The sequence below is a fragment of the Macaca fascicularis genome, chromosome 7 (genome assembly GCF_037993035.2).
Source record: "Macaca fascicularis isolate 582-1 chromosome 7, T2T-MFA8v1.1".
NCBI classification, from domain to species: domain Eukaryota; kingdom Metazoa; phylum Chordata; class Mammalia; order Primates; family Cercopithecidae; genus Macaca; species Macaca fascicularis.
In genome coordinates this window covers 8,994,853-9,007,155 of record NC_088381.1, presented here as the reverse complement: position 1 = coordinate 9,007,155, position 12,303 = coordinate 8,994,853, and the positions used below count along the sequence as shown (strand labels likewise).

At 40.9% G+C, this 12,303-nt stretch overlaps 1 protein-coding gene across 3 annotated transcripts in view; it reads right to left on the bottom strand.

The window, feature by feature from the left end:
- Positions 1-268: 268 nt before the first annotated feature.
- Positions 269-12,303, bottom strand: part of GREM1 (gremlin 1, DAN family BMP antagonist) — a 36,241-nt gene continuing 24,206 nt past the window's right edge. For all 3 annotated transcript variants that reach the window (XM_065547689.2, XM_005559066.4, XM_065547691.1), the window contains exon 2: positions 269-4,228. In XM_065547689.2, coding sequence (XP_065403761.1) covers positions 3,673-4,227 — 555 coding nt within the window. In that variant the 5' untranslated portion in view covers position 4,228 and the 3' untranslated portion in view covers positions 269-3,672. The remainder of the gene's footprint in view (positions 4,229-12,303) is intronic.

The window sequence follows — 12,303 nt, the reverse complement described above, 5'->3', positions numbered from 1 at the left end:
CTTATAACATTCTATAGCTCTTCTTTCTAGGTGTGCTCTAAGGAAGAGGCTGGTGCTTCCAGCTGCAGACCAGCTCTCCCTTGCCACGACCTGAGGTATCCTATGGAAATCAAGCAAGGTTTGAAAGGCCTAGGCAAAAGGAATAAATTCCACTGAAGATCATGGCGATCCAATTCTCTTTTCTACCTCCCTTCCCAGGGTAAGTGCATCCCTGCTCCACCTCTGCCCTAGGAACACTACCAAACACAAATGCACACTCACACACACAAAAAGAACAGGTTTAATTTATTAGTTGCTCTTTGGCAAAAGCTATATAGAACATTATTGGGGTGAAAATTAAATTCTAGTTACAGATTCATGAAACTTGAAGCCAGATTAGTTTTATGAGACTATCAACTCCCCTTTCATCCTCCTACACAGCAAGGTACCTCAATCATAGTCTATATAATTTTTTGCTGTTTTTAAATGATTAAAGCAGACATAATACATAATGCAGTTGATATTAAATATCTTGAGGAATGACAAATCAATAGATCTACTTTCACTCTTAAGCATTAACTGGTCACTTATAAATGTTCTGTTTATCCACTTTTCATTTTAGATTTTCTCCTTAAAAGGGCTTTATGTGTGAGCTATTCACCATTATCTGCTATTTGTTTGTATACACACATCATAAGTCTTCCAAAATAGCATTTAAAGTCTTTCTTAATATTGCTTTAGAAATGTTAACCTTTAAGGAACATTCAATTTAAAAAATAAAGGTTCAGGCACTGACTCAGTAACACACATTCAGATGGGTCAAGATTTTGTTCCCCCGACCAGATAACAGACTCCAACAACATACAATGTACCAGCTTCTTCTTTGCCCAACTCAGAGAAAGTCATATAAAGGAGAAAAAGAAAACATGCTTGCAATCACAGTGACCAAAGGATTTGAATTAATAATTACATTAAATAACCATAACTTTTCATTTAACTATTCACATTCCACACAGTGGAAATTATCCTCTCCTCCAGATTTTTCACTTACACTCTTAACTTTGAAGAACTACAGTAACAAAAAAACAACCTACAGACTTCCAGGATGTGTGTTTTTTTCTTTTAATGCCAAGCACAAAGTACATCATAAAATTCATATCTGGTGTTTGGCATTATTTTAATAGGTACAATCAAGATCGCAAATATCTTGCCATAAAAATATTCTACTATAATAATGAAAAAATATATCATGACATCATCAGTGACTCGAATAAAATATGTCACAGATATGGCATTTTCAATGAAAGCTGGAAGCCACACCACATTTGTACTAGTCTTAATATAGGCACAGTAAGAAGAATAGACATTTCCCTCTTTGGCTAGTGCTGTGCTTTTAGGGTAGTTATGCTGCTGGTTATTCCAGTGGAGTTAGTGTTGAGGAAATTCTCTTTACTTGAGCCAAATCTGCACTTATATGCAAGACTGTGGTACAAGCTCCTAAAAAAAGATTACTGCTGCCAACTTAAGTCATCTCTGCTAACAAAATTGCATGCTTGTGGCAGAGTTAAAACAACAAGAGAAATTCACTGTGCGCTGGTTCTGAATGTCATTTTTCCTCTCTGGTGTGGTTTTACATTTTCAGTTTCTTTCCCTTTTCCTCTCGCCCACCCTCAAAATTCTGCCTTGGCATTTGTGTGCTTCATTAAATCCACTCTGTGCTTTATTGTTGGAGAATATGGACAATACAAATATTTGGGGCAGGGTCATACAGTGTATACAAAACCCACACACTATGTGTTTGGACAAATTCGCCTAGTGTGAGAATCATCAGTAGTGAGGTTTAAAAGTTTGAAAATTAGACCCAACATTTTGGGCGTTTAAAATATCTCCCGCCTTGAAATGGCTCCTGTTTAGTTTGTTAGATGGGAGAGCACTGGATCAAAATAAAAACAGCTTCTCGAGTTGCAAGGGTTCTCTGAATGCCAGAGCCTTGATGGGCAACCGAATCTCAAGTCTGCAGTGTTTGTTTTCCATATTACATAGGACTTGGCTAGGAGGCTGAGGAGATACAAAGCAAAAAGAATATTCAGGGAGTTTGTATATAAAACCTCAGGCTTGAAGAAAACAGGTTAACCAAATCCAAAGTGCAATAAGGTTCACCCACCCTGCACTTTGGCCCTTAGATAAATCCTAAGTAGGCACTGCCAGTAGGCCAAGTTTAATCAGAGGACAGTGCCTACCAGTAGATACTGAATAGTTACAATCAGTAGCAGATGAACAGCTAATACACCCGGATGCTATGCTCTCCTAACAGGGTCCGCTCGATCCTCAGTGAGCACATAAAGAAAGGGAGGTCATATCCCTTACATCTCTACCAGGTATTAACACCTAACTACTCTCTAGCCAGAAGCAATTCCCTTTATTTCCTCACTCTCCTCCTCTTCTCTCTAGCCCAATCTCCTGACAACCGTTAAAACAAAAAGACCCCAAAAATACCTCTTGCTAAAACAGAGTAGTCCCTAAACTCTCTCAACTTAGACTACGGTCAGGTACACTCAGCACCGGCAGAATCTTTATCAGTCAGGCTAGTGGCTCTCAGAAGCATTATGGGAAATACTGAACCGGGAATAAGCAGATTTTAACCATGAAAAAGGAAAGCTATTAGGAATTTCAGCCTCTGAGATTTTGTTTAATTCCTACCCCTATGCAGAGAGTTCTAAACTGCCTCTCTTTTCCATCCGAGGGACAAAGCAGAGGGCTTGGTTTGGTTTGGCCAACTTGCTTGGGTCTGAACACAGGAGTGGTCAATGTATGTTTTCAGTTTGGTGTTAGGTTTGAGCAGATCGCAGCAACGGCCAAAGTTAATCACTTTCTGGCAACCTCATTTCTCCTCTGTTCACTTGGGTTCTGTTAAATACCAGGAAAAGACTTTCTCAGAGGCATGGGCCTCACTGTGTTCTGGTATTGGCCTTTCAAGCTTCTGCAATGTCCCTACTGACTTTTGCTGGGCCTGATTTGGTCTCACCCTCCATCCTCCCTTTCTCACTCCACTATCCTGGTTGTCCTTGCCCACATTGGCCTCTCCCAGAGTCTGGAGGGTCTTCACAAAATGAAAAACATTTGCATCATGGTAAGTGAATTAATTTAGAAACCTTGGCAAACAAGAGATTAGACTGACATAGTCACTGACAACTTAAGGAAGGATGGACTGTGGGGAGGAGGAGGAGAGGAGGATGCAAGCACAGGTTAGAAAGGACTTTTCCATGTTGAATGCAGCACTAAAACAGGTCTCTTGCCCTCAGAGGAGCCTCTTCCATGAACCTTCATTCAGAAGGGAGATTCCGGTTCCCAGGAGGGCACAAAAACACAAAGGCAGAACCAGACCATGGCCCCGCCCCTTTAGATGTGAGCTGGGGTGATGCGGGTTTCTGGTACATCCCCATTAAAGCAGGTATGTTTACAAAATAGGAAGTGCTCTCTAGCCGAGACTGTGTTTCCTCTGGTGTCTAAAAACACCCACCGGCACCCGTCCACACTCATGCACACAAACTACGCACAAGCAGGCTCCTGCCAGGAGGCAGCTGGGGGTTCTTCTGGCCTCTAGGTTTAAGCCAAATAAGAATCTGATTGTTTTAGGTCTGGGACTTCCTGGGGCTGCATTCCTAGGACAGGCTGGGTGCACCTGGATTTGGCTTAATCCAAATCGATGGATATGCAACGACACTGCTTCACACGCGTGACTCTCTTCTTCTTGGTAGGTGGCTGTAGTTCAGGGCAGTTGAGTGTGACCATCATGGTAGTGAATTTCTTGGGCTTGCAGAAGGAGCAGGACTGAAAGGAACCTTCCTCCTTCCGGATGTGCCTGGGGATGTAGAAGGAGTTGCACTGGCCGTAACAGAAGCGGTTGATGATGGTACGACTGTTGCAGCCTTCCTCGTGGATGGTCTGCTTAAGCGGCTGGGTTTTGCACCAGTCTCGCTTCAGGTATTTGCGCTCGGTCACATGCAGGGCCTCTTGGCTGGACTCCAGCACCTCCTCCCCCGGCATGGCAGTGCCCCGCCCTTGGCCCCGCCCCCGGTTCCTGGAGCCAGGCTGCTGGGGCGACTGAGTCTGCTCTGAATCATTGTGCTGAGCCTTGTCTGGCGGGGGGATGGCACCTTGGGACCCTTTCTTTTTCCCTTCAGCAGCCGGCAGCAGGGTCCCCAAGAGGAGAAGCAGGGCTCCCACCGTGTAGGCTGTGCGTCTCATACTAAAGGAAGCAAGCACAGAGAGGGGAAGACACAAAACATGGCAAAGTTAATTTAAAAATTAATAGTAGCACCTAGCATTTAAATGCACTCGTTAAACACTTACGTAAAACATTCCATTTACTTCTTACAGTACCTGTATGAATTAGGTACTATTATCTCCACGACCCAGCCATCAATCCATGGAGTAACTCCCCCAGATTCCCACAGTGACTAAGTCAAGTTTTAAACTCAGCCCCCTAGGGCCAGCTCTTCTCTGCACCTATTCTCACAAGAACTTCTTCCTGGCCTCTGGCACCAACCACATTTGACTTTGTATTGCGTTCACTTAACCATATTCATTCTTGTATTTGATAATATTTAGTAAGCTCCTACTGTGTTAATGCCATATGACCTTTGCACCTTTTCAGGGGAACTCATTTTCTATTTTGTTTTACAGCAGGATGAATTAACCTCTCTGCCCAGAGGACTTCATTCCTCCAGAAATGTCCCAGTCTTTTCTCCCCAGCTAGCCTGAGGCTTCCTGAGCTGTGAATGCTTCTGAGACTTTGCATTTTTATCCTATGTGGAAGGAGAGATTCATGGAGACCAGAAAGCATTTGACAGAGGGAAAACAACAAAACAGGAAAGGTCGGGATCCTGGTGCAGTAACTTGCTATCTGATCTTAAGGATGTCACTTTATCTCTCAATAAATGACTCCATTTAAGCAAAGATACCAATACTTTGTCTCCCCAGGTAGGTTGTTCAGATCCAACTCAGTGTCCATGTGAGAGCAATTGGAGAACTAACCAAAAGTGTGGCAGTACTGCACATAGAATGAAAGACAGAAGCACGTAGGTGATGTGACTCATGAAGCTGCTCCACCTCTCACTTATTCTCATCTTGAAACTGGGCACAGATACTCAATCTATCATTCTTTGTACCACGATATACATTATTCTACCTTTTAAATGGTGAAACATGGCCGAGCACGGTGGCTCACGCCTGTAATCCCAGCACTTTGGGAGGCCGAGGTGGGCGGATCACGAGGTCAGGAGATAGAGACCATCCTGGCTAACATGGTGAAACCCCATCTCCACTAAAAATACAAAAGCTAGCTGGGCGTGGTGGCGGGCGCCTGTAGTCCCAGCTGCTGGGGAGGCTGAGGCAGGAGAATGGCGTGAACCCGGGAGGCGGAGGTTGCAGTGAGCTGAGATCGTGCCACTGCACTCCAGCCTGAGCGACAGAGCAAGATTCTGTCTCAAAAAAAAAAAAAAAAAAAAAAAAAAGTGAAATATGTCACTCACATGTGTCTGTGTATATATAATTTAAAGGGTAGAAAAATGGGCATGGTAGAACAAGTATGTGCAAATATTTACATTAATAAATGGCATGGGTATGTTGAATAAATTAGTGGCAATGAATTACTGTGGATAGGTCTGAAGCTAGATATGGGTCCGCGAGGGCAGTGACATGTGAACAATGACAAAAAATAACAAGGAGGTGAGGTGAGGGAAAATCAACAAAAAATCGGAAGCCATAGACAGAGAAAAAAATGAATGAAGTGAAGAATGCAATTCAGAGAAAGGGGAACTCTTCTACAAGTTGAGTGTTCAGAGGAGGTAGTAAAGGCAGACAGAAAGGGAGGAAGAAGACAGAAGGGAGTGGGGTGGAGAAGGAGCAGCATAATTTTAAAAAGGAGAGTGCAAGAGAGAAGCCTCAGACTCAAAAGATTTTCCTCCTGGGACAGTGCTTCTTAGACTTGAAAATGCAGACAATTATCTGGGGATATTGCTACGATGCAGGTCTGCCTTTTTATTAAGCTTTGAGTAGCAAAGCCTATAAGCACTTGCTGCCATGGGGCACAGAAAGAATTATTAAAATGTGGAAGGATTTTCTTTTCAATGGATGCAGTTTCAAATTCACAGCCTCCCTCCTGCGGCCATCACAACAATCGGACCTGAATCCTGAAGGTTCTCCTGTCCCACTCCTGTGGTTTTCTGAACCTAAGAATATAGCTGTGTAGCACCCATTTTCCTTCTCTCTTTGGAATACCAGTATTACACATAATAACCACTACGTGCAATTTAACAGTAACCTTATTATTTCTCCCGCCAAAACTGGACAAGTTGGTATTATTAGTCAGAGCAATTACCTTGCACAAAGGCAGTGTAGGATCTAGATTTCTAATGAACAGCACATGGTAAGTAAACACCATTCAACCCTAGGATAATGTCAAATTAAAATAAATATTGAATTTAAGATATCTTTATATGGCACCATCTTTCCAACATTAACCTAGTACTTTTAGACCAGTTCAAGTTTGGAGCTGATAATGTGACATTCAGCTTTTGCTCCAACTGTAGGTTTCCCAGCTTTGGTCAGTTTATGTTACAACATCCCTGCTCTTTATACAGAGTTTTTGTTTTACCCTAACCACAAAAAAATTGATTTACTTTGTAGTTTTTTTTAAAAAAGCACTTATACCATACATGCTGTTTGTCTTACTGTAGCCTTGTAGTATAGTTTGAAGTCAGGTAGCATGATGCTTCCAGCTTTGTTCTTTTTGCTTAGGATTGTCTTGGCTATACGGCCTCTTTTTTTGGTTCCATATGAACTTTAAAGTAGTTTTTTCTAATTCTGTGAAGGAAGTCAATGGTAGCTAGATGGGGATAGCACTGAATCTATAAATTACTTTGGGCAGTATGGCCATTTTCATAATATTGATTCTTACTGTCCATGAGCATGGAATGTTTTTCCATTTGTTTGTGTCTCTCTTACTACCTTGAGCAATGGTTTGTAGTTCTCCTTGAAGAGGTCCTTCCTTCACATCCCTTGTAAGTTGGATTCCTACGTATTTTATTCTCTTTGTAGCACTTGTGAATGGGAGTTCACTCGTGATTTGGCTGTTTGTCTATTATTGGTGTATAGGAATGTTTGTGATTTTTGCATATTGATTTTGTATCCTGAGACTTTGCTGAAATTGCTTATTAGCTTAAGGAGATTTTGGGCTGAGATGATGGGGTTTTCTAAATATACAATCATGTCATCTGCAAACAGAGACAATTTGACTTCCTCTCTTCCTATCTGAATACCCTTTATTTCTTTATCTTGCCTGACTGCCCTGACTAGAACTTCCAATACTATGTTGAATAGGAGTGGTGAGAGAGGGCATTCTTGTCTTGTGCTGGTTTTCAAAGGGAATGCTTCCAGCTTTTGAGCATTCAGTATGATATTGGCTGTGGGTTTGTCATAAATAACTCTTATTATGTTGAGATACGTTTCACCAATACCTAGTTTATTGAGAGTTTTTAGCATGAAGGGGTGTTGAATTTTATCAAAGGCCTTTTCTGTATCTATTGAGATAATCATGTGGTTTTTGTCATTGGTTCTGTTTATGTAATTGATTACATTTATTGATTTGCGTATGTTGAACCAGCCTTGCATCCCAGGGATGAAGCCAACTTGATCGTGGTGGATAAGCTTTTTGATGTGCTGCTGGATTCATTTGCCAGTATTTTATTGAGGATTTTCGCATCGATGTTCGTCAGGGATATTAGCCTGAATTTCCTTTTTTTTGTTGTGTCTCTGCTGGGTTTCGGTATCAGGATGATGCTGGCCTCATAAAATGAGTTAGGGAGGAGTCCCTCGTTTTCTATTGATTGGAATAGTTTCAGAAGGAATGGTACCAGCTCCTCTTTGTACCTCTGGTATAATTTGGCTGTGAATCCATCTGGTCCTCGGCTTTTTTTTGGTTGGTAGGCTACTAATTACTGCCTCAATTTCAGAACTTGTTATTGGTCTATTCAGGGATTCGACTTCTTCCTGGTTTAGTCTTGGGAGGGTGTATGTGTTCAGGAATGTATTCGTTTCTTCTCGATTTTCTAGTTTATTTGTGTAGAGGTGTTTATAGCATTCTCTGATGGTAGTTTGTATTTTTGTGGAATCAGTGGTGATATCCCCTTGATCATTTTTTGTTGTGTCTATTTGATTCTTCTCTCTTTTCTTCTTTATTAGTTTGGCTAGTGGTCTATCTATTTTGTTAATCTTTAAAAAAAAAAAAAACAGCTCCTGGATTCATTGATTTTTCAAAGGGTTTTTCGTGTCTCTCTCTGCTTCAGTTCTGCTCTGATCTTAGTTATTTCTTGTCTTCTGCTAGCTTTTGAATTTGTTTGCTCGTTTCTCTAGTTCTTTTAATTGTGATGTTAGGGTGTCGATTTTAGATCTTTCTCGCTTTCTCCTGTGGGTATTTAGTGCTATAAATTTCCCTCTAAACACTGCTTTAGCTGTGTCCCAGAGATTCTGGTACATTGTGTCTTTGTTCTCATTGGTTTCAAAGAACTTATTTATTTCTGCCTTAATTTTGTTATTTACCCAGTAGTCATTCAGGAGTAGGTTGTTCAGTTTCCATGTAGTTGTGTGGTTTTTAGTAAGTTTCTTAATCCTTAGTTCTAATTTGATTGCATTGTGGTCTGAGAGACGGTTAGGATTTCTGTTCTTTTGAATTTGCTGAGGAGTGTTTTACTTCTAATTATGTGGTCAATTTTAGAATAAGTGCAATGTGGTGCTGAGAAGAACATATGTCCTGTTGATTTGGGGTGGAGGGTTCTACAGATGTCTATGAGAAAACTACTTTAAATTTCATATAGAACCAGAAAAGAGGCCGCATTGCCAAGACAATCCTAAGCAAAAAGAACAAAGTCGGAGGCATCACGCTACCTGACTTCAAACTGTACTATAAGGCTACAGTAACCAAAACAGCATGGTACTGGTACCAAAGCAGATATGTAGACCAATGGAACAGAACAAAGGCCTTAGAAATAACACCACACATCTACAGCCATCTAATCTTTAATAAACCTGACAAAAACAAGCAATGGGGAAAGGATTCCCTATTTAATAAATGGTGTTGGGAAAACTGGCTAGCCATATGCAGAAAACTGAAACTGGACCCTTTCCTTGCACCTTATACAAAAATTAATTCAAGATGGATTAAAAACTTAAATGTAAGACCTAAAACCATAAAAATCTTAGAAGGAAACCTGGGCAATACCATTCAGGACACAGGCATGGGCAAAGACTTCATGACTAAAACACCAAAAGCAATGGCAACAAAAGCCAAAATTAACAAATGCGATCTAATTAAACTAAAGAGCTTCTGCATGGTGAAAGAAACAACCATCAGAGTGAACAGGCAGCCTAAAGAATGGGAGAAAATTTTTGCAATCTATCCATCTGGCCAAGGGCTAATATCCAGAATCTACCAGGAACTCAAACAAATTTACAAGGAAAAAACAACCCCATCAAAAAGTGGGCAAATGATATGAACAGACACTTCTCAAAAGAAGACATTTATGTGGCCAGCAAACATATAAAAAAAAGATCATCACTGATCATTAGAGAAATGCAAATCACAACCACAATGAGATACAATTTCACACCAGTTAGAATGGCAATCATTAAAAAGTCAGGAAACAACAGATGCTGGAGAGGATGTGGAGAAACAGGGACACTTTTACACTGTTGATGGGAGTGTAAATTAGTTCAACCATTGTGGAAGACAGTGTGGCAATTCCTCAAGGATCTAGAACCAGAAATACCATTTGACCCAGCAATCCTATCACTACATATAGACCTGAAGGATTATGAATCATTCTACTATAAAGACACATGCACACATATGTTTATTGCAGTACTATTCACAATAGCAAAGAGTTGGAGCCAATCCAAGTGCCCATCAGTGATAGACTGGATTAAGAAAATGTGGCACGTATACACCATGGAATACTCTGCAGCCATAAAAAAGGATGAGTTCATGTCCTTTGCAGGGACATGGATGAACAAGCAAACTAACATTCTCAGCAAACTAACACAGGAACAGAAAACCAAACACCGCATGTTCTCACTCATAAGTGGGAGTTGAACAATGAGAACACATGGACACAGGGAGGGGAACATCACACACTGGGGCCTGTTGGGGGGTGGGGGGCTAGGGGAGGGGTAGCATTAGGAGAAATACCTAATGTAGATGATGGGTTGATGGGTGCAGCAAACCACCATGTCACGTGTTTACCTATGTAACAAACCTGCACATTCTGCACATGTATCCCGGAACTTAAAGTATAATAAAAAGAAAAAGAAAAAAAAGCATTTATGAGAAAAGCCCAGTTATAATACAGGACTGAATTTTTCCAGAGACCAGGTTAAGACAGTGTGGCAACTCCTCAAGGAGCCATTCTCCTGGTCTCAAAATATACTGTGAATTTGAGAAGGTTTTACGAATTTCTGGTACTTATTCAACTGAGACAAAGATCTAAAATAAAATATAATGCAATTCACTTACTCCCCATTTCAGAGGAGGAGTACACGAGATGGCCCCAGGCCTATTCCCCAAATCTTCCTCCATACCTCCTGAAAATGGCCTCCAGACAAATTCACCCGTCCCCTCCTAACCAAGACCCTCTGAGTTTGTCATCACAGAGGCCAATCTGAGACTAACTGGGAATATATGCTGACTGCATAGGACAGGTTTACCTCGTAAGGCCCCTTCCACAAACATCTATCCGAAAAATGCAATTTTATTTCTCTGAACCAACTTAAGGCTTTCTTTATACTTAATTTTTCCTTCTTGGCATTTTCACATGTGTTATTGAGTAAATATCTAGGATGAGAGTTGATGAGGGCTTATTCATCACCTTACCCTCAGTGCCTGGCATAAGGCAGGTGCTTGTAAAAATTTGGTAAATGCATGATTGTTATGAACCTCATTGATTTACAGAGTTACCATCCTTTGCATTTTAAAATGCCTTCACCAGTGCCCATGAGCAGAAGAGCCAACCGCAGTCCTTTGGATGTCTGACTCTCAGTGTGGCAAATTCCTTCCATCCCAGAGAGCTTCCTAAGACTTGTCTTTCTTTTGCTAGGAAAATTCCAAATGTCCCTGACTTTTCACCTGTTCTCGTATGGAACGCTATGGGTTTCATTTTCTAATTGAAGCCATTGAAATTAATACTATGGCAGAAGCCAACAGCAGAGCTATAAATTCAAAATTAGTCAACTGTGGTTTTCAATTTTAATTTAGACAGACTTTCTGTTTCTATGGGAGGGTGCCTACCTTCTGAGCCAAAGGGTCTACAGTGACAGACAGGCTTTTTTTTTTTTTTCTTAAAAGTACATTTTTCTCAAAATAAGATTTATTAGCTATGGAAAGTGAAATGCTTTTTCGTTTTTTAAAAGTCTATTCTTCAAAAATCTTTAGTACTAATTGTAAGATGTCTGAGTTGTCAACCTTTGTTTATTCAGAGAGAAGTAAACACCAACTTCAAGAATGTCACAATCGAGATCTCAGCTTCTCACAGAACAGCAATGCTCTGAGGCACACTAGCTGCCCCACATGAATGACAGTAAGCAGGGTAAGAACTATAATTCATAGTGGAACCAGGGCTCTGCCACATCCTTGTCAATCACCCAAGCTCTCCCCACCCCCAGACTGCTCTTGATTCTTCAGTGAAGGAAATAGGAATGATACGCACTTGAAATCCCAATTGTATTGTCACCAAATAATGTGCACTTTGTAAATATCAGAGATGGAGAGGAAATGCAGAAGATGTACATTTCTTGAAGACAATTCTTTTCCACAGCAACATGCAGAAGGGTGTCCCATAGTAAAAATTCAATCCATAGCTCATCCAGACTTAGGTTCCTATGACATCATCCATGCCCTGTCATTAGCTGCAAACGCTTTATGGTAATTTCTACCACTTATGAAATGGCCTATTCACATCATTAAATTAAATTAAGCTGCATCTCATAGGCTCAGTGTGCATCAAGATACCTAACATCTCTGCTGATTCTTTTTTGCAGACAGTATATCTTCGTTTCAAACTCAGCCTCGGTTTCGCATCAATGCAAAAAAATGTGATGTTATTCTCATCATGAGTTTTCTTTGCAACTGTCCTCCACCAGCAAGTCTCACCTCCTCTCCCCTTTTTATTATCTTTGCCTCTATCCTCTCTTTCATTCCACTTGTCCCAGAGGACACATACTCTCAAAGCAGGTCCTCTCTATAGCATGCTTTCCTTCCAGTTTCCCTTAGGG